Source organism: Sceloporus undulatus, chromosome 3, assembly GCF_019175285.1.
Source record: "Sceloporus undulatus isolate JIND9_A2432 ecotype Alabama chromosome 3, SceUnd_v1.1, whole genome shotgun sequence".
Taxonomy (NCBI): domain Eukaryota; kingdom Metazoa; phylum Chordata; class Lepidosauria; order Squamata; family Phrynosomatidae; genus Sceloporus; species Sceloporus undulatus.
In genome coordinates this window covers 76,905,305-76,928,443 of record NC_056524.1, presented here as the reverse complement: position 1 = coordinate 76,928,443, position 23,139 = coordinate 76,905,305, and the positions used below count along the sequence as shown (strand labels likewise).

General features: G+C 40.7%; 1 protein-coding gene across 1 annotated transcript in view; it reads left to right on the top strand.

Moving 5' to 3' along the window:
• The window catches only part of TSPAN7 (tetraspanin 7), a 123,779-nt gene continuing 100,640 nt past the window's right edge, over positions 1–23,139 (top strand). Inside the window, 1 exon segment of the mRNA XM_042460869.1 lies at positions 1–292. Within this exon segment, the coding sequence (XP_042316803.1) occupies positions 212–292 (81 nt within the window). The 5' untranslated portion in view covers positions 1–211.

Genomic DNA, 23,139 nt, shown 5'->3' with positions numbered 1-23,139 from the left:
GAGCCTGGGCCGAAGCCCTGCCGGCGGCGGTGGGAGCAGCAAGAGGCGAAGAAGGCGCAGGCGAAGGCATCGCTGGGTGGAGGCTGGCAGCCCCCTCCTCCTCCTTCTGCTGCTGCTGCTCTCCTCCTGCTGCCCTGCTCCTCCTTCCCTCCTTCTCCCTCCCTCCCTCCTCCTCCTCTGCCCAGAGCCACCAGCCGGGGATCTCAGTATTATGGCATCGAGGAGGATGGAGACCAAACCCGTGATAACGTGTCTCAAAACCCTCCTCATCATCTACTCCTTCGTTTTCTGGGTGAGTGGACCCTGTCTCCAGAGCCATCACTCCGGGCAACAAAAGGGGGGCTGGGGCTGGAACCTGTCGAGGAGGGGGTTGTGTTGTGCATTTGTGCATTTGTGTGTGTGTGTAAAAGAGGGAGTCATTCATTCCCCGGCTCCTGGAGGAAAATCGCAAAAGAGGATCCTGGAGGTTGGCTGCGCAAAAGGTTGCCTGGCTTTTTAGCTTGTAGGGGGACCAGGCATGTCCTCCTTTTCCAGGACCTATCCTCCATCCCATTACTTTCCCCCCAGGAGGCTTCCAAAAGGTCCTCCATTTTGAGCATGGATCTAAATGGGTCCTCCATTTTAAGCATGAGTCCTTTGAGCTTTGATTTGGTCATCTCCTCCTTTTTATTCCTGGAAGGTCCTCCATTTTGCGGTGCCTGGTCCTCCAGGGCGAGGAGGACCTCTGCTTTCTCCCCCCCCCTTTGCTTGTGGGGCTGTTGCAGCAGGACTCTCCCATTCTGGGCTCCTGCTCCTCCTGGCTTATCATTGACCGGCTGCAGAAGGGCGGAGGGAAGGTTCTCAGGACTGGATTTGCAAACCTGCTGCCTTCCCTTTTAAATATAGCCCTTTAAAGAGGAACAAAAGTTGCTGGCTTTTTGGATAGGCATCATGCACTCCCACAATTTTTTTTTCTGCGATTGAATATATTCCTCCATCCCCCAAACTCTTTTTTTAGGTAGCATCCACACTGCAAATATAATCTGGTTTGACACCGCTTTAAGTGCCATGGCTCAATGTTATGGAATTCTGGGAATTGTAGTTGGTTGTATAACACTGAGCCATGGCACTTAAAGCAGTGTCAAACTGGATTATTTCTGCAGTGTGGATGGATTCTTGGGGTCTGGCAATAGCTGCGCCACTGAAAGCGTTCCAGTAACACTTCATTACCAGTTTGTTCTCTTATTATCAGAGGGGCTGGTTGGCACTGCCATGGCTTTGCAGTGAGGAGTCATGTCTGTGAAAGTACCCCATTGTGGATTTTCCAGAAGGATTTTCTGTGTCTCACATGGCTCTCTCTTTTTATGCTCACCGAATATTATCTACCCATCTAGGCAAGATGCCTTTGAGGGTATCTGGACCACCTAAAATGGTGGCCAAATAAAATGTTACATTGCATCCTTCCTTTGAGATAGATGAGGCCAGATGTAAAGACTGGACCAAGAATGAGATCTGTCCTGTTTGGTGCATCGTGCATGAACAACGCACAACCCTATACCTTAAGCCATAGAGCCCTTTTTTATATGATTTCTGCCTTCTCTTGTTCATCATTTCTGCTGAGAAGTGAGGCAGGCAGCTCTCTGGTGGATGGACAATGTAAGAATAAAAAGAAATTAAAAGCAGTATGTTAAAATACACATGAGTGTATACAGACCTTCCCATAGAAGCTTGTTCAGTCTCCATGGCTTCTGCTTTGTGCTAGCTGCAGGCTGCGCTTCTAACCACCCAAGCACTGCCCACTCCCCGGATTATATTTGGATAAACGCCATTTGCATTGAGTGAGAGCGACTTTTATTGCTGTGCTGTTCGTTCACCGTAGCTGCTGTCGATGCAGTTGCTGGCATGAGAAGGTTATGCCAAGCAGAGAATGAATGTCATATGCTCTTAGAGAGCAAGCTCTGCTTAGTGAAACATGGTGCTTGGAAGTGTCACATTTGCTCTCTGACTTGCGTTTTACTGTCGAAACGTTGCTTCTAACTCTCAGGAAGATACCACCGAAATACACCTTTTCATTGAGTGCAGATCACAATAATAAAAAGAGACACTCGGATTCATAATACAATACAGTTCAGCTGAAACACAAGATGCATTCAAAGCAGGGGAGGTTAAGGATTCAGTGCCCTCTGCTTCCACTGAACCAGCAGGGCTTGTTGGCATGTCAATGCGTTTCGAATCAAGACATCAGCTAAATGTATCACACACCCTCGCTTTGCTTCAGTTGGTTTGAGTATTTGACTGTAGCTCTTTCGCATTACTGAGTACTGATTTCATGTGGATGTCTGATCACTGAATTTCCAAACCAAATACTGCGTTTGCTGGGCAATTTTTGTAAATATGGTGTCCATTTTATTATTTGGAGCGTTGGTAATCTTCAATTTCCCCACCACTACTGCTGCCGCCACTTCAAGATGATGTCAGGCTTTGTATGGATTTTCTCTGTGGTGAGGGGAAAGGCATATTCCATTGCATTTTGCTACTGCAATATTGCAATTATGATATTATTATGGTTTGTGACCTAGATACATTAAAAAGCATTTGGGGAACATGAGCTCTGATTTTCAAACAGCCTCTCGGTACTGAAATTTTCTTAGCAAACTAAGAAATCTGTTCATCCGATTACAGACATAAGCAAGATATCATATCATGACAGTGATCGGCTGATTAAAGATCCTTCGGTGGTATAGAATCACAGAACAGTAAAATGGTTCCACTGTGTTTCTTAAAGGCCTTAATCTGCACATCAGCCTTACAATATAAAGAAACATGCTAGCTTTTTCATGTAGAGGTGGGGTGGGGAAAGCTTATTGAGCATTATCATTTTACTAGCACTGTTATGTGAAATGCAGCAACATGATGTAAAATAGTTTTCCTCTTAAACTCTGTCTAGCAAATACAGCAATTTTTCTAGTACAGCAGTATCATTTAACCTGGAAGAGAGCTGCCAGTGCACATACATTGCTTTTATAAAGCTCCTTTGTTTGCTTCATTTTTAAAATTCTTAATTTTTTAGGACTGCATCTACACTGCAGAAATAATCCAGTTTGACACTGCTTTAACTGCCGTAGCTCCATCATATGGAATCCTGGGATGTGTAGTTCGCTGTGGCACAACAGCTCTCTGACAGGGAAGGCTCAATCTCTCACCAAACTATAGTTCCCAGAATTCCCTAGCATTGAGCCATGGCAGTTAAAGTGGTGTCAAACTGGATTATTTCTGCAGTATGGATGCAGCCAGAGTCTACTTTCTTAGCATTTTTACTTGGGTGTATACCTCATTGAATTCATTTGGGGCAACTTCTGAGTAAAAATGCATGGAATTAGATGTCATTAGATGTCATGTTCTTCTCATTGCTCCCTTAACTCGTGTTTGTCTTGCTTCTGGACTCAAGTGCTTCTGGACTTGCATGGGAAGCAAGACACAACCATCCTTTTCTTATGATTGCAATGGTTCGTCTTGGGTATGGCTGAGGTATAGTAGTTGGGGTCTAGGCACTGTTTGCCACAATTTGAAAGCCATCAACCCCCAGACATCTGATAGTGTTCCTTTGTTCGATATTGTTAGGAAATAGTGTTATCCTTGCAAGTATAAACTTACTGTGGGTGATGAAAGAATCTTGTTTGTTGCCTAAAGAGAGGATTGGCACCTGAAAATCCATCTAACCAGTTCCTTCCATGAATAGTAATCCTTCGATAATTGGGGGGGGGGGGGGGGGGATGAAATGCCTGTGCAAACCAGCCCTTTCATGAAATTTTTTTATCAGGATGATAACTGACTCAAAATTAGCCCCTGCTCTGCATTTCATATGTGATATTATAAATGCTGTCTCCTTCACAGAAATGTAAATTACAAAACAGTTTTAAATCTCTGGAGTTAAGAGGGACGAAGATGGATCAGAAAACTGAGTCAAGACAGTTCACAATGCTCTGTGCTTGGTTTTTAGACCCAAAATTTGCTCTTGAATTATAACTACTTTGGTATGGATGGTATGGACAGGTGTGATGTAGCTACAGCTTCTCTGTGTCTCACTGGTACTGTTTGACAGATGGATGCACATGAAATGGCTGGTACATATGGGAAACCCCCTGTAATTACCACTGATTTACAGGAGTAATTTTAAATCATTTCTGGTGAGAAGTAGGGTTCACAGGAAAGCAGCATGACACACACCCATAACAAATGGTTAGGTATTTAAACACTTGCTTTAAGTGTTTTTTAAAATGGCAATTCCTAATAAAATAGAATAATTTTAAAAATGCTCATGTTTTTACATTGCTGTACTTATGCTATTCATTGGAAGCAGTTTAACTTGTACAGCCATCTGTTGTTCTTCCACAGTTCCTCTGACATTTGCTTTATCAAGTAGTGGTAAAGATTGTACTGTCAGTCATGTAGGTTCAGTGCAGTGAAGCATAAGGGAAACACGAGGGGGAGAGTCTTTAGAGCAAATGGGAAAACTTCTTGAGGCCTTTTTGATACTCAGTATTAACGATGTCTGGAAGGTGTTTGTTTCCCTGTTGTAAGAATAGAGACCACTATGTTAATGTACATGATCACCAGAATACTTGTGAGTTAGGCAAATCTAGTGGTCTTTCCTAACCAGTTGTTCTTCAACTGAAAAGGCAAGATATGATTTTGCCTACCAGAGTGGTTCTGCCATTGTGACACTTTGCTGTTGCAGTGTCAATACTTGCTATTGGAAAGTGGCTTCTATTCACAGCTGGTTTGTGAGAATATGGCAATAGCAACAGCAAGTACATTTCTATGGCACTTATCAGTGAACTAAGCATTCTCTAAGTGGTTTACAATGTGTAAGCTAATTGCCCCCAACAAGCTGGGTACTCATTTTAGTGACCTATGGAAGCTGGAAGGCTGAGAGGACCTTGAAGCCCTGCCTGGGATCGAACTCACAACCTTGTGACTGCAATACAGCTATGTAATCGCTGCACCACCAGGGCTCCCTGATAGTGCTTTAGATGCAGTCAGTAATATGTCTGAACTAAACTGCATAGTGCTAGGTGATCTGTGATTGACTTTTCTTGGTATTTAAACAGTAATAACAATTAAATGTGGGTGTATGGGGGAGGAAGTCCTGTTTTGATATTGCAGTGGGTAGGAGAATGTTCTTTTTCATTGCAATTCTTCCAATATACCTGACCCTTCCGCAATTGCTGTTTACCCTGTTGGAGAAAATGCAGGTGCCTCTATCATGCTTCTCTCCCCCCCCCCCACCATGCAACTTAAAGGGGAACCATTTAGATTGAGAAAATGATGATGAGAGATGATCCTTTATTACTCACTAATCAAATTAGCAGCAGTAACAGTGTTGTGTTTAACAACAACAACACAAAATACTTGCAGCTCAGATCAGATATCCTGGTGTAATGCATAGCATATACAGTCAGCCCTTCTTATACATGGATTTTTATACACAGATTCAAGCGTCCATGCTTTGAAAATGTTCAAAAAAAGTATAAATTTCAAATATCAAACCTTGATTTTCCATTTTTTATAAGGAACACCATTTTGCCATGTCATTATATTTAATGAGACTGGAGCATCCAAGGATTTTGTTAGCCACGGAGGATCTTGGAACTAAACCCCATCGTATGACAAGGGTCCACTGTACATGCATGTTCACTGAAAATCACCCTGTAATGGTTTTATTACCACAGCTCATTCATTGAATGCATACACATACAGGAACACAGAAAGAACAGTGCAACCAGGTTTCTTAATCTAGTGTCTGCCCTTCTAGGGATAGATTCTCTTTGATCTTAACAAAGGCTGAGCAGTATAAAGTTTCTGTTTATTTGTATATGTTTCACTATTGCAACCTGAACAATATGTTAGTTTTGTTTTCTAAATTGATCTTAGTTACAAGCATGAAGCCCTTCTGTTAGGAATCTGAGAACAGTGAGACACACACACTCATTTTCTCTCTCTCTCGCTCGCTCTCTGTACATAGAACTGAAAAGCAAACATCCTTAAAAGAATGTTTAGATTAGAAAATTAGCTGTGATCATTTTATTACACTACTTTCAATGGAATTGCTGACCCAGTTCTATCCACAAAGGTATAAACTATGTCTTAGAATAGAAAATTTACTCTGTTCTTCTAATAGTGCTGGCTTTGAATTATTGATATCATTCATCATTCCTGTGGTGCATGTTTAACTTGGTTATTGGAATCAACACTTAACCCCTCAAAACATATTTTCTTTCATTGGACAGCTTTGGTTTATTGCTCACTAACGCCGCTCTGCTTTTATGCTGTCAGCAGATTGTTTTGAGAAGATCAGCTAGCAGGGCTGTGCTTTCCTTCTTAAAATAGATTCTTTTTGGACCTTTTGACACTATTCTTTGCCACTCTTCAAAGAGAAATCTTGATGGAGTTTTTTTCTGGGTTATATATACATCATCTCCATAAAAACATGTGTAATAAAAGAAAGTGCAATAGCTGCAGTGATATACTACATGGAACAAGCATTTTTCTCTCAGTGTTCCTCTTAACATTTTGCCAATGTTGCCACTAGATGGATGGGATCAATCTCATGGCTATTAAAATAAGAGCTTTAATTCTGCTTTTTTTTGGGGGGGGGGCAGTGATTGAGTTGGATTATTTCAGAAGACAAAATGGATATGCAAGAAATGTGGCTATGCTTCCTCTAATGTAGTGAGAACCTACTTTTGAAAACAGGGGAACAATGATAGATAGATGGAGGCAAGACAGTCGAACAGATAAGTGATTATAGCTAGAACCTGTCAGTAAGATTGTGAAGAATATTCTTGATGTTCTGTTTTTGAATTCAAAAAGTATTTTTGAGGGTGGGCAGTGGTGTGTGATGAGCTACTTGATTCCCAGTTTTCTCTCCTCTTTGTTTCCAGGAACTGTTTCCCACAATTTGTTGCTGATGCTGCTTCTTAAGATGTCTTTTGAAAAACCGTGGTATAAATGAATGTAGTAATGGGACATTTCAACAAGTCTGTTGAAAGCTAGCCCAAGCGAGAAGGGTCAGCGAGGTTACCTTCTGGTTCAAGGTTTCATGTGTTAGTGAAGAGAGAGAGTTCTACAGTTATAGACAGTGTAGACTATAGCCTAGAGGAATAAAGTGCAGCCTATGAGCTCTGATCTCATAGCACTTGCATGTAAATCGCGATTGCTTGAATTTTTATTTCAGCATATACCATATTGTACATGCTGTGTGCTAATATTTTAGAGGTCAAGGACATTTTAGTACATGTGTGATAAGGAAACCTACCACAAGGGATTTCTGATTTGCTTGTACACTCATCCCTCCTGATTTGTGGGTAATTTTTGGGTGGGGGTTTTTTTGGCACCCAAATGAGCTCAATACCATACAGAACATAGGGGTTCTGCCCCAGGATGTCCAAGTAGCATTACGAGTTACGATTTCCATTAACTGAAAATCAGCTGAAAATAAAATGGTAGGTTACAGTATATCCTACCGTATAACAAGAGATCTCAGGTATGATTCCAACACTGAGCATTATTTGATGATATCAGGCTGTGGAAAGAAAATACTAAAAAGAAAATTGTATAAATAATTTGATATTTGAATTCAGACAATGTGCCTGAACCATGGGTTTCATTCCATTTCAGTATAGTTTTTCTTGTTACTATTACTGACATATCTAAAATGAATGTTTGAAATGTAAAGTATGGTTATGGTATCCCACTCTAATCTCAAATACTTTTTAATGCAGCAAGAGGGATTGTGTACACTTGAAATCCACTAACATGATTAAAAGGATAGCAGAAGAGGAAATTAGGCATGCATGACCAGATTTTCTTATTGCAGTATTGATCATCTTTTCAGCTCCAGATCAATATGCTCTCAACCTTGAGCAACAGCAGCACACTAGCAGCAGTTTTGGATTCTAAAGATACAGTTGCTTTGCACTATGACATATACTTAGAAATATGGGTGAACAAGTTGAACAATATGAAAAGATAACCCTTGAAAGGCTAAGTGTGTGCAGGCTTGAGAAATGAATTCACATGACTCCTCTAGCTGAAGTAGATGGATAGATGCTGCTTTTCCCTCTTGACACTGTGACAGGAGGTGTGACATTTCTGTTCTGCACAGTAACTAACAGACCATTTGAGCCAAATAAATCTTTAGAGGCAATAATAGTTGTTCTACTTTTGACATTTCTTTCGTGACTGCTGCTGATAATTATGAAGTAAGGTCTTTAATTTTTTCTAAATGTATGCATTCTTAAGCGTTCCTCTGTAAGGTTTGTTTCTCATTTCATTGTACATGTGCTGCCCTTTCTGTTTTCGCAGCAGAAAGGTGCTAAGAACAGCACAGGAACAGTAAAAGACATTGAGAGATGAACTGAAAAGGCTGAATACCTGCTTCCTGATGTCATTTTCTTGAGACACCTCAACCTGCTTGAATAATGGAGGTCTTCAGGAAAGCTGGATTATGTTGACTTCAGTGGCATTTCAAAATAATTACAAACTAAGTAATTCTATGAAAGCCTTCCCATCTCAAATGTCCCCCCAGCCTTCCCGCCTGGAGAAAAGACAGACTGGCCATTGATCTCACCATGCTGCACTTGTTCTTCCTGCTCACATACACATTTCCTGGTGAATCCAAATAATCCCCCAAAAATAACCCAATTCATGGAGATTTTGGGTGCAGTTCTGCGAACTGTGATTTGACTTCCAAAATTATTTGGCAGGAAATAGAGATGAATGGTCTTTCAGGAATGGTGGGAATGTCTTACCCTTTGTCTTCTAAATGTTCCCCTTCAAAATAAATATTTTCAATGAGCCAAAATGTAGTGAAGCAGAAATGACATGCTGTGATTGAGTAGTTTGGCCCCATTAAGGAGAACTCTAGCAGGGACGTAAACAAGGGGGGGGGGTTCTTGGGGTCCGGACCCCTCCCTTCCATTAGAAAAATGAATGGTGTGTGCTGCTGTGCCGCCGCACCCAAGCCCCATTATAATGGTGGCAGTTAGTCTGGACCCCCCCCCCTTTTCTAAAATCCTAGCTACGTCCCTGACTCTAGATTTCTGCCTTTGGAAGAAGGGGGATTGGAATTCCCACTGCAGTCAGGGGAATCCTTTGCAGTTGTTAACTGCCATCAAGTCAGCTTCAACTTAATGGCAACTCTATGAATGTGAGACTTCCAAGACATCCTGAGATCCACAACCCGGCTCAGGTCCTGCAGACTTGGGGCTGTGGCTTTCTTGATTGAGTCTATCCAGCTGTAATGAGTTCTTTTTCTTTTCCTATTGCTGCCTACTTTACCAAGCATTACTATCTTAATAATGAGTCATGTTTTCTCATATTGTGGACAAAATATGATATCCTTAATTGGGTCATTTTGGCTTCAAGGGAGAGTTTAAGCTTGATTTGTTCTAGGACCCATTTACTGGTCATTTTGATAGTCTATGTGATACTTCTCTAGCACCACATTTCAAATGAGTTGATTTTCTTCCTGTCAGCTTTCCTCACTGCCCACCCATGAGATAATATGAGACTTGAGTATCCACATTTTTCCCATCCGTGGGTGTGGGTGAGGGGAACTGAACCCTTGTGTATGAGAAGGGTCCACTGCACTTTTGTCTGCTTCCTGTATTTCACTAGAATGATAATTTTGCAAAACAAATGTCTGTCAAAAATGCAAATAAAATCTGTGTGTTTGCTTCATTTTTCATTCAGATTCATACCTTTGCACATATTAGCATGAATTTTAGCTTTATATAATTTGTATAGTTTACTCGTTTAATGAAGCAGACCCTTACCTTCAATTTCTTCATTGAATTTGTGCAAAAACGACTAAAGTAATAGTTGAGCTTCCTTCAACATAAAAAATAAGCAAATTACACAAAATCAAGGTTGTTTGGTTGTTTTTCTGTTATATTGGATAGTAATAAAGCAATACAGTCACACATGCTTGGGTTTCCTCATAATATTACTGTATAAGAACTGTTCCCCGGCTATTACAATAGGTAAAATTGTTTGGATAGGCTGAGGATTAACTCTTCGCCTCGTTTGTTTACCAAATGAATCTCTATCATTACTAATTAAAAGGTTTTTAAAAAATTATTTTGCAATAACCATTACATTATTTATCTTGGAAGAGGAATTTCAAATCTAATTGGAACTACAGATGAACAAATGTCTTGCTCTTTGCCTGTAAGTATTTTTATTTGCAGCTGCACATTATTCACTTGAAGCATTGTCTGAAAAAACATTAATCCTCCCATCTGTTTCTTCCTACAAAGTCTATCTGTAACATATTCAACATGACTTCTTTACTGTCTTTGTTTTAAGTACAGCAGTCTTGTGTCCTATTCAGCTGTTTTGTAGCCATGTGGCTAATGCCCCAGATTGCTTTTCAGCACTCAGGGTTCAGTGTGGCCTGTGGTCAAAATTATATTTGTACAAAGCTTCCATAAATTGTAGGGAAGGATTCACAGAAGTGTTGCAAATTTCAAGAGAGATGATGTGTAAAATCTACGAGGCTGAGCATTCAAACATTCTTATCTTCTCTGAAGGTGCCAGCCACAGATGCTGGCAAAATGTCAGGAATAAACTCTTCCAGAACACGGGCACTTATCCCAAAAACCCTACAAAAAACTATATTCTTATCTTCCTTCAGACATTCTGATTTTAGAGCAGCAGTTCACTGGTAACGGTATAATGTAGTTGTATTGGGCTTGGTTTTCATCTCTTCTTTCTCCTCTTGTGTCAATGGGCATTTGATGTTTATCTAACACTTTAATTTGAACTGTCTGTAATTTATAGGCAATCTTCATTGCCAATATAGAACTAAGATTTAAAAAAAAAAAAGCATAATAAAACTTCAGTTTCCAGTTTGCTTTAAATACAGTGGGCTCTCCACATTCTCTGGGGACCTTTTAAAATTATTCCTCAACATTTAAAAGTTACGTAGTTCTAAATTGTTCCGAATTAATTTTATCTGTACACCTTCCTGTGATCCTATGATACGGGATGGGATATCAAAATTTAAAATAAAAAAATAGCCATCTGTCAAGAATGCTTTCTCTGTGGGTTCCTGCATGGCTAGGTAGTTTGACCATATGATCTGGGGTGACTTCCAACTCTACAGTTTTATGCTTTTATGAGTAATAATAGTGCACAGCTTTTTTATACTGATATCACTGTTGTTATGACAATGCTGGAAAGCAAAAAGGCTGTCATTAATCAGCTTTGCAAAATACATGAATGCCAAGGAAGAAATTGTGAGTGTATTTCATTTTGTTGGCAACATGCATGCCCCCTAAATGAGCTGTTCACTTCGGTAACTAGGGGGGAAAATCTAGAATGGATTGGACCAAAAATACTTTTTGCTTGTATTTGGTACCATTGTATTATTATTTTGAAATGACAATTTAAAAGAAAAGGTAGGGATACATTTTATCTTATGATCATTTTATGTTTCCATGATATCAAGAACAATTTATATTTGTAATATTACTGCTTTGAGCTATTACTGAGAAACACTTAAATGCATTCTTAAACTCTGATTCTCAACATATTGTTATCCAATAAAATGATACTGGTTTATATTAAGCTGAATAATGTTAAAATTATATTCCCTTTGGTTAAAAAATGCTGAATCTGCTGCTTTTCATCCTGTTTGCTTCATCCTTTAATCACAGTAGTATTTATGACACACATTGCATGGCGCAGACCAGCCAACTCCTTCTTCCAATACCACAAAATAATCTTTAAAAACTATAATAAATGGAAAGACTTGGAAGGGGAAATGCGAATCCAGCATAAAAAAATATGGATCAGATTTTTCCATATAATTTAAATAACAGTTGGAGTCTTATAGCTAAACTAGATGTGACGTTAAATGTGCCTTTGCATTTAATGTGCAGGTTTTTAAAAATGCAAATAGCAACCAGTGAGATTTCCTCCCAGTGCAAAGATCAAGTTCAGAGGAAGGATTTTTCTGAGGACCATAGTAAGGGAGGAGAGAGTTAAACATCCCCCTCTCTGACTTGCTAAGTGCAAGGATAGCACTTTGCAAGTAAATGAACAGAGAATTTGAGGAGCTGGAGTAGATCTGAACAAGGAGGAGGAGTCTGCATATAAATGCAAGTGATTCCATTTTTGATGAAATGAAAAATTAATTAAAAAACAGTTCTGAATAATTGGTTAGTATGTACCTACTTTCTAAAGAAACCTACATCTTTGAATATGTATTACAGTTATCTCAAACAATAATGGATTTCTACTAAAAATGAAGATGACATGGATTTTTCCTCACCGGTGATTATAACTCTTATTGAGACCAACCCTGGTTATTAAGCAGCCACAGTAAGAAAGTTGAATTTTCAGGCCATGGCATCAAACCTCTGTGTACCAAACACCTGAGATTTTCACAGGCCCCATTCCTACTGGCCTATAACGCGGATCAGGATGCAAATCATGGGTGCCTCATTTTCATTTGAGTGCACATTCGACCCGCATTGCTCCGATATCGTTCCCATTGGAATTCGAATCTGAATCGAATTATCCTGAAAAATCCGAATTTTAGGTCAATAAACCAGTTTAAAAAACTAGTGGCTTTTTAGCGAATTTTCCTGTGCCTCCGGAGTCTGATTTGGAGCAAATGAATGGGAACGAAAGGGTGTCTGATTCGGGAACCTGGGGATGGGAGGAACAGCGCTCAAGGGGCTGGCTGGGGGGTGTCACCCTCTTTGTTCTCTTTCTGCATTGCCAGCACCAATGCAGCACCATAGCCTTTCCCCTGGTGGATTGGGAAGCAGGGTAAGGCGATCGTGCTACATTGAGCTCCAAACGCAGTAAACACATTACTCCCCCTGCAACCTCCCCTCTGCTCCACATTCATAGACCGATGTGTGAGGAGACCCATTGAACACCATTTTAAACTATTATTATTATTATTATTATTATTATTATTATTATTATTATTATTATTTTGCCTCTGCCTGAGTGCCTGAGCACCAGATGGCTTTGCGGAATGCCTGCTTGATCATAGAATCATAGAATAATAGAGTTGGAAGAGACTGCAAGGGCCATCCAGTCCAACCCCCTGCCATGCAGGAATCCAAATCAAATCATCTCCGACAGATGGCCATCTAGCCTCTGTTTAAAGACCTCCAAGGAAGGAGACTCCATTACACTCTGAGGAGTTTATTCCACTGTCGAACAGCCCTTACTGTCAGAATTTCTTCCTAATGTTGAGGTGGAATCTCTTTTCTTGTAGCTTGCATCCATTGCTCCGGGTCCTAGTCTCTGGAGCAAGTGAAAACAAGTCAGCTCCCTCCTCAGTATGGCATCCCTTCAAGTATTTAAACAGGGCTATCATATCACCTCTTAACCTTCTCTTCCCCCGGACAGCCCAGGAAGCAATGGGGGAAGCAATGGGATTTGGGGTGATTAGAGGCTCCTCTTCTTTCCCAAAGGGAGTCTGGGGAGACACAAAAGAGCCTGGACGCCAAGGGATTTGAGGGGAATAGAGGTTCCTCTTCTCTCTTTCCCAAAGGGAGTCTGGGGAGACACAGAAGAGCCTGGACGCCAAAGGATTTGAGGGGAATAGAGGTGCCTCTTCTCTCTTTCCTACAGGGAGTCTGGGGAGACGCAGAAGAGCCTCAGATGCAAGGGGTTTAGGATGAATACAGGCTCCTTCTCTCTTTCCTAGAGGGAGTCTGGGGAGACACAGAAGAGGCTGGATGCCAAGGGATTGGGGCCAAAGAGAGGCTCCTCTCCTCTCTTTCCCAGAGGAACTATGGGGAGACACAGAAGAGGCAGCTGATCGGCTGTGATGTCAAGTGGTTAAGCGCTTGGTTTACAGCTGCTTTTTTAAAAAAGAGGTTCCAGAAGGGCAATGGGAACGGGGAGCAAAATAACCCGCTTCAAATTACCACAGGGAAAAGACCAATGGGAACGAAAACAGGGGTAAAAAGACCCGGGTCTGTTTGCACCCATTCTTAATGGGAATGATGGGTCAGATTCGAGTCAGAATCTGAGTCAGAATCAGAGTCGGAATTGCAGTGAAATAAGCCACTTTTCCCCCCAGTGGGAATGGGGCCACAGTTTTTGTTGTGACAGTGCTTTCTAGGCAGTGTCAAGGAATGCTGATTAGATACTGTATTTAATTACCATTTCTTAAGTAAAGCTCGTGTTTACTTGGACTAGTCTGAGTTCATTTGGTGCATGACTTTTTAAAAGTGATGATTTTAATTTTTGTTACTGTATGATGGGTCCAAACATTCAAGATTTAAGGATGTAATGTAATGAACAGCTACTTGGGAGCTAGACCCTTTACTGGGGCAACTACAAAGGCATGTAACGATGGAAACAGGATCTGTAGGTCTTTGTACTATCGAGACTGCCCATCTGCTTGCTCTCACTGCTTGGTTATTTCATATCTAGAGTACTGTAATATCCTACTGACAGATTTGCCTTCCTGCTCCCTTATGCCTCTGATTTTAATCCAGAACAGTGCCATTTGGGTGGTTTTAAATCTCCCTAAATACTCACATGTCTCTTCTCCTCATAGATGCCCTCACAGGCTACCAATTCCAGCCAGGGCTCATTACAAGCTTTTAGTCCTGGTATTTAAGATCTTGCGCTTTAACCTCCCTGAGGACCTGGCAGCTTGGCTAGCCTGGTACGTACCATCGATGAAGTTAAGATCTAAAGACAAAGGATTATTGGTAGTTTCACCAATGTGTATGACTCTGTCAAGGCTGTGTGAGCCTTTCAGAATCTGGCTTTGCATTTGTGGAACCATTGTACCTCTGGTTGGAGAAGGATCTTAACCATTTTCGTAAAGGGTTTAAGACTTTCCTTTCTGATTCACTGCATTAAGCTGCTGAGTGTGGCTAAGATTGCCCAGATGGGTACTGATGGGTGGCGTGGTAAGGATTTTATGTTTAGTATATTATAGTGTGGTGTTTCTTTGTTTTGTTCTTGATTATATATGCCTGATGTTCCACTATTTGGTAAAATGAGTGTTATAAATAAATGTTGCTGTTGTTGTTGTTGTCATTCTACTGTCCAAAATCATGGGGACAAGGTTGATTCCTAGGCCTGTGAAATGGGGTGTATCTACGTTTGGTTCACACCCTAAAAGTTAAATGCTTTCTGCAAGGAAGGAAGCAGATACTCACTAGGACATCTGAACTGCAGTCTCTCCCCCTCCCCCTGGCACCTCTTTTCCCATTGATAATTTGACCCAGGCTTATTGAATTGATTTTTTGATGAAATTTTCTCGACTTAACAGGTATTTATGGTAAGCATATATCTAGTTCCACTTCTGTTTTACATTGCTTCTTTGCATCTTTGATTATTGGAGTCTTTTGGTTGTAAAGACTTCTGGGAAGGGACTATGTTGTTCCCATTTGTGCGTCATTTAACAGGATTGAGAATCAAAGTCCAGTTTGTGTTTGTAGGCATTGGCTTAATATGTAACAATTTATTGCATTTGTAAATTATTATGTATCAAGATGACACATAAAACCAACCCTTATTGGAAGTACTTACATTGCCTTCTGGATGACTTGTTCCAAAGCCAATTATAGCAACATCTTCACTTGCCAGTCATAGGGAAAGCAGGTCACACTGCTGTTTACATAAACATTGAAAGCCCAACACATACTGTGCTATTTACTAGTATGTAATGTGGACTACTGTCTCATGCTTAGATTCTGAAGGCTGTTCAATAAGTGCAAAGAAAGCGGGCACTTCTATATAATATCAAAACTGGCAGACCTAAACCTTCTACTTTAATGAGGCTACTTTGATCTAAAACCTTAAACTATGTGACCTGTTGTCTTGGCTTTTCTTCTAAACCAGTTTTTTCTTTCTTGCGGCTCTTCCTTTTTCATTACAAATGGGAAGAGAAAATACTGTTTTTAAAAAACATATTCTTCACAATGTTGTTAATCTCAAGCTTTTTGTGTTTAAAAGTACAACTAATTTTGAAAATCTTTTTTTCAGATAGTGAATGAGTTACTGAGTTTTGAGTGGGAGATTTTGAATTTGGTAAAGCTTAAGCAAAATCCCCATATATCAGAATGTAGTTTTCCTAGGCAGGGTCACATCTCTGTCTTTATTTTTTGTACATTTAATGCCATATAGTTGTAGAACTGTCCTCATCTTGCTTTCTTTAAATAAAGAGGGACTGCTGGACTGTTTCCCATCAACATGGACTCTCATCTCCCCCCTCCCCAACCTAGATAACATTTCTATTTTTAAAATGTGTTAACTGTGTCTACGTGAAGAGAAAAGAAATCGACTGCTGAAGAGCCATTGCTTTCCAATGCATTATTCAAAATCCATTTTAGACTCTGGCATATAAAGGGGCTTCATTAATATTTCAGAAGAAGCTATGATTCTCACCAAAAGGAACTCATTCCCTTTCATCATTTGATACCTCTGTATTTCTGTGTAAAGATATTTGGACTCTGTTAACTTCTGAAAGAGCAGATTCATCAACTTTCAAATGAATGGATTGTTAAACTATATCCTGACCTTGAGACTGATACCAAGTAGAGATCTAATAAGCTTGGCATCTAATAATAGTGATTAAATTGCATACTAAAAGGGCTGAATTTTGTGATTTGAACTTTGAGAAGTAGGAGTACAGCTGATCCTTGATTTGGAAGGGTTTTGTTTCATTATCTCAAGGCTACTGCTTGAATTGATTGTTCAAAACATTGTGGCATCATTTAGCTGGTTATTTAAATATGATGGTTACACATTCATTCTAAATTCAAATCAAGATACTTAGAGAAATGCTAGAATACTATATTCTTGGAATGATAATTAAATTACTGTCTTTTGAAGAAATTGAAATTGCAATTTCAGTTCCAAATAAATAAAGTTAGTTCAGACTACATATCTGAAAAATACACTGAAAGTTTGTGAGGGTTAGTTTTGTCACTTGTAGTGACAGATAAGATGCTGCAGTAGTAGGGGAAAGATTGATTGAAAGGAGGTTTAGCAAAGGATGTTCAAACTGAATATATCAAGAGGTTTTTCTGGACCAACAACACCCATCTTATATAATATGTTCGAGTTTAATGACTTAATAAACAAAAGTACAGGAAAATCACAGTTAAACATGAAATGATGATATTTAGAGGAGATTATAAAACAAATGGTTGTGCTAAATGGAAAACTCTTATAGTGGACAGATAAAACTAGCAAGGTTTCTCTGTGCTCAGTCTTTGGTCTACACACAACTCCCCCCAATAATTTTGCTAATGACTTAGAGGAGGTTTAAGAGAGCATTCAGATAAATTGTAAATGGCATTAATCTTGGAAGCCCCTCCCTTTTTTTAAAAGGAAACAATAGAATGTTATGGAGAGAGAACTAGATGGCCTCTTGAAATGGAGTATAGGTTGTCACCCTTATCTGGAAATTTGAAATGTGAAATATTTCAAAATCCCCAAAATATTCATGGGCACTTAAGATAATGACACCTTTGCTTTTGATAGTTCAGTGTATACAAACATTGTTTCATGCACAAAATTATTTCAAAATATTGTACAAAATTACCTTCAGGTTATGTGTGTATATGATTAAACTTTGAGTTTAGAGTGGGGCCCATCTCCAAGATACAGGTATTCGAAAATCCAAAACACTTCTGGTCCCAAGCAATTCGGATACTCAACCTGGAATAAAACCAGAATTAAACCTAGAGGTTTAGAGTGTAAATTTGTGGATTTAGGCAGGGTAAAGACCGCCAGAAAGAAACCAAATTGTTCAGCGTGGCTACGTGGAAAGCAAAGGAGCGCTGAAGCGGCTCCTTTTAGAGCCGCTGCAAACAGCGTGCAGCGGTGCGAACACGTCACTGCTGCGTGTGCCCATCTGGACGGCACACAGCAGTGATAGCATTGTTATGCGCGCCGTGTATACGGTGCTGTGCAGCAATGACGTCCTGGTGATGTCCAAGGGTTGTGGGGCATCTGGAAACAGCGCCCCCAGGCAACCCTAGCAAGTCGCCAGGATGTGCTAAAGGGCCCGGCTTTTTGTCACACCTTTTTGATATCAGTTGGAAATGGAGACAAAAGAGCAGGCTGGCCTGTTTCAGATGTAATCGGGAAAATGATTTTGCCTTATGTGAAGGAGCTGTAATGCGATTCAGGCACATCTCTATTTTCTCATTCTCTTCTTTTTGGACACCACAGAAGTAAATCAGAAACTTCCATTCTCAGTTTTAAAATAATATCAGTTCCATGTGATAGTCAGCCTTGGGGGCTCTGGTTTGTTAAAATATGGGCTCAGAACAAACCATAGTCTGAAACTACAGTCTAATCTTGGCTTGTTCTCACTAATGATAGCTTAAAGAAAGTATTTCATCAGGTTTTTAGGACTCATGGTTTCTTGATTTCTTTTGGGATTGGAGACTTGCTGAAACTAATTCATGTAGTAGAAAATTGTTTTCCTGTTGTCTCAGAACTCCACAAGTTCTTATAATGCTTTTAATAATTTCCTTGGGGCACTGCAGGCACAAGGTAAGGTATTAATATTTCGTTATAGAACTTTCTGAGCTAAATCTACTGTAGTTGTTATTCCCATTTGTTTAGGCCTACTGGCTCAATGAGAATGTAGTAGTGCAATATTTATGTAAACTCCATTGATTCAATGGCTCTACCCTAGTAGACAGTAACAATTGGATTTAAGTGTCAAGCTGTCTTGAGATAGCATTTTTGTTAGGCTTCGAAGAACAGAAGTGTTTCTAGTCTGCAGAAAGTAACAGTAATTTTTCATATATATTTTTTGATGGCAACTACATTTTTCTATTACTTTCCAAAACATTATTGGGGCATACTTAATTGAAAGAAATGCTTCCAGGAATTTGAATATTTACTGCTTAGAAATGCTATTCAGCTTAGAAAAGGTGGTTTCTTATCCATCTTTACATCATAGCTTTGTGATATTTTGCCTGTGGTATGTGACTGGGGCTGCTGCCACACTGCAGAAATAATGCAGTTTGACACTGCTTTGTGATTGTTTCATCCTGTGGAATCCTGGGATTTGTAGTTTTGTGAGGCACCAGCATGCTTTGGCAGAGAAAGCTAACAACCTTCTAAAAACTACAAATTCCAGGATTCCATAGGATGGAGCTACATTACTTAAAGTGATGTCACACTGCTCTCTTTCTACAGTGTAGATGCACCCTTGCCTCACTTAACTGAAACATGTGAAACTTTTTGCTCTTTTGAAAACCTTTATGCTGTGTGACTCATTTACTTTTCTTAAGGATGTACACTACAGTTAGATGTATGTGAACCATTATTTGGTGAAGAGCTATTATGCTGTTCGGTCCTGAATTAAAAGTGGTTGTTGCAGTTGCTGCAGTTCTGAATCAATTGGTGTGACATAGTGATGTATTGATTCCTTGCAGTCTTCTGTTACCACTACTAAGAAAAAAAAGCATATAAAATTTAGTATGAAATTCTTATTAGAAGTGTCATATGCTCTATTTTTCATTCATGTGGTAAGGATGTAGAAAAAAATATGGTACCCTCCTTGACTTGGGTCAGATTGTATTTCATTTACTGAATCCATAGCTGAGTCAGGACACTTCAAGTATTAATGGAGAAATGTAATCATTTTAGCACATATTCAGCTCTTTGGGAGAAAGAAGAGAATCTTAATAAGCAAAGCTTGGAACATACCTGCCCACAGAAGAGGTCAGGAAGTCTTTGTGCACCCAGTTTTAAGTTTCCTAGTCTGGCTGTACTAATGAGAGTTAAAAGGCAGCTCTGTATTGGCCTGTGTTTGATTTGCAGGTTCCTCACCCCCATTAAACTGAAACTGATTCCTTAAGATGGCCTATCTTCAGTCATAGCTGTTCAATATAAACTGTTTGGTAGCCCTTCCTGTTGTACTACTACTCCCTTCTCCTCCCTATTGAATAAAGGAACAAGATGATAGGCTGTCCTACTAGAAGCCTTCCTCCAGCTACAAATGGATGTCCTTGGCTTTTGGTTGCTAAGAAAATGAAAGATGTGACATCAGGTTGAAAGCAAGCAAGCAAGCAAGAAAACATAATGCCATGGGCTTTAGGAGTCAGTGTTTGTTGCAGTAGTATTTCCGTTGAGCAAATGGAAACAGTGGTAAAATAGACACTAAGAAGAAAGCAATCTAAAGGGAATTAAATAATAAGCCTGCTGAGTATAAACAGAGCAACCACATTAGGAATGGAAAATTCACAGCCTCCTCTTCCAATGAGTGCCCATATCAAAGGGGCTGAACAAATTTCAGTCTTTTGTGTTACTGATGTTTGGGAATGCTGTTTATAAAGACTTGCAAAACACAAAGAACTAAGATTTTACTTGAATGTTTAAGATCAGTAATTTTTGTGAACAGAAGTGATTTATATGACAGAAGAAGAAAGGCAAGGAGGAATACTTTTAGATATTCAATGGAAAATTTAATTCATCCTGTGATTTCTACAAGTTATACCTTCATGAAATTCCAGACAGTTAATGGGATTTTCCTTTCATAGGATTGCTTATGTAGCTTTCCTACTTATGTTAAATATTAGGTACTGATATATTTAGCTTCAAGCATGTCTCTGTATTAGGCCATTGTCCTTTTTCATTTCTACCATTTTACTTGCATTATATATATTATTTATACTATGTGTATAAAACATTTTGTGGTTTCATTTTATGGAAAGTGGCATAACCAGCATTATCATCAATTGCCTTCATGTCAGCTTCAACTTATGGCAGGGGTCGGCAACATCCGCCCACGGGCTGGATGCGGCCTGCGGAGGCCTTCTAGCCGGCCCCTGGCTGCTGTTGCTGCCTCCGTCACCAATTGCGGCTTTTCGCCGCTCTGGGAGCCGCCATTTTTTCGCCCAAAATGGCGGCGAAGTCTCGCACAACCTTCCCTGAGGTCGCACGAGACTTCGCCGCCATTTTGGGTGAAAAATGGCAGCGCCCAGATGCGAAGTCTCACGCGACCTCAGAAAAGGTCGTGCAAGACTTCAGCCTCCAGGAGGCCCGCTGTGGCCGCCGGAGGCCTCAAACAGGGCTCTGACGGTGGCAGCGGGCCTCTGGGAGGCCTGTTGCCGTTGCTGGGGCCCCTCAGAAGCCTGGAAGGAGCAGGCAGAGCCGCCCGCGCGGGTGTCCTCCTCCTTCCCAGCCTCTCAGGGCCCCCAGAAGCCTGGAAGGAGCAGGCTAGGACGCCCGCGCGGGTGTCCCCCTCCTCCTTCCCGGCCTCTCAGGGCACCCAGGCCCCTCAGAAGCCGGGAAGGAGCCCTTGGTGTTCTTTGTGCAAAATCCCCTCTCAGCACCTTGTGCCTTCCTGGGTTGAGACAGTGCATGCTTTCTGCCTTTTTTAAAATTTGCTTTGTAGTAGTTTCCATGCTGGGAACTATTATTATTATTATTATTATTATTATTATTATTATTATCATCATCATGATCATCATCATCATCATCATCATCATCATCATCATCACTCTGGGGGCGGAGCATGCAATCCCGCCCCTGGACAGTGGAAGCCCCACCCCCAGCATGCAGCCCCGCCCCCGGAGGGTGGAAGCTCCACCCCCCAGTTTCGGCCTCCCAGTTGTCTGAGGGACAGCAACCCGGCCCCCGGCTCAAAAAGGTTGCCTACCCCTGACTTATGGTGACCCTGTGAATGAGGGACATCCAAGACACCCTGTCATCAGTAGCCCTGTAAAGATCTTGCATACTCAGGGCATTGGCACACTCTCGCATGCTGAAGATGCAAGCGTGGCACCACAACGTGTGGATGCTGTGCCGCATTTGCATCATTGTGCTAGGGCTCGGGAGCGTGCGGATACTCAGAACACCCGAGCCCTAATTTTGTTCCCTGACCACTGCAAATCGGTGGTCTGTACCGGGTTTAAGAAACCTTGCTGAAGCTTCAGGGCCTGTACTAGAACTCCCTTCAGACTGAAAGAGACTACAGTGGTACCTCGGGTTACGAAATTAATTCGTTCCGCGGCTAATTTCGTAACCCGAAAAACCTTCGTAAGCCGAATTGCCATAGGCGCTAATGGAAAAATAGCTCTCTGCTGCCCTCCGGTGGCGGAAAATAGCGCCGAGGTTTTTTCGTAACCCGAAGAAACCTTCGTAAGCCGAAACAATAAATCCCTATGGGATTTTTTCGTAACCCGAAAAATTCGTAACCTGGGTAATTCGTATCCCGGGGTACCACTGTACTAGGGAGTACATGAAGGACAAAAAATATATCAAACACTATCCTCCAGTTGTTTTGGAAAGCTTAAAACCTACTTGAGAGCTTGTAATGTTTAGTGTTTAATTAAATCCTCTGTCATCCGGTTCTTAGTGCCAGCCTATCTATTACTTTGTCACAGTTGCAACTCCTCAGTCAACCGATACCTCTTATTTTGCAGCTGTCAGATTGACACCCAAGTCTTGTACAAACTCACCACTAAGTAGTGAGTGAATATTATATGTAATGCACTCAGTATCCTCTCTTAGTGGATAGAGCTTTGTGTAATTTATCAACCACTTCGGTGTGGAGAGAAAATCTTGTGGGCACACATATGTGCTTTTTTGGGTTAAATCAAGACCCAACAAACAAGGCTGGTTTATTTTCCCTGTATTGTAATAGACATTACAAGGAAACTAATAAAAGGCACACTAAGGAAGTACCAAACAAATATCTTCTTCCTGGTTTGGAAGCTAGATCAGCTTTAAGTGAGGAGTTTTCGACCCTCTTTCTTTTCATGCTCTTCTGCCAATTGAGATATGACCTAATCAACTTGCCATAAATTGAAATCAACTTGAAGGCAGTTTAACACACATGCACACACATGGATTCTCTTCCCCCCCCTCGAAGCAGAGCATTCATTTGTTGTTTCTAGTGGGATTCTGGGAGTTGTGGTGCAAAAGAGTATGTACCCTCAAAGTCCATTTCTGAACCTGACTCAGGAGAACCTCAGCAGCTTTTCTAGTTCTTTAGGATCACACTGTAAGTATAGTTTTACACAATCCAGCATGAAAAGAAAGAGGACCAGCAACATTTTCAAGCTTTCTAATATGCACTCTATAGCAAGTTGCCAGATAATGCCATATAGCACTCTTCCCCACCTTTACTTA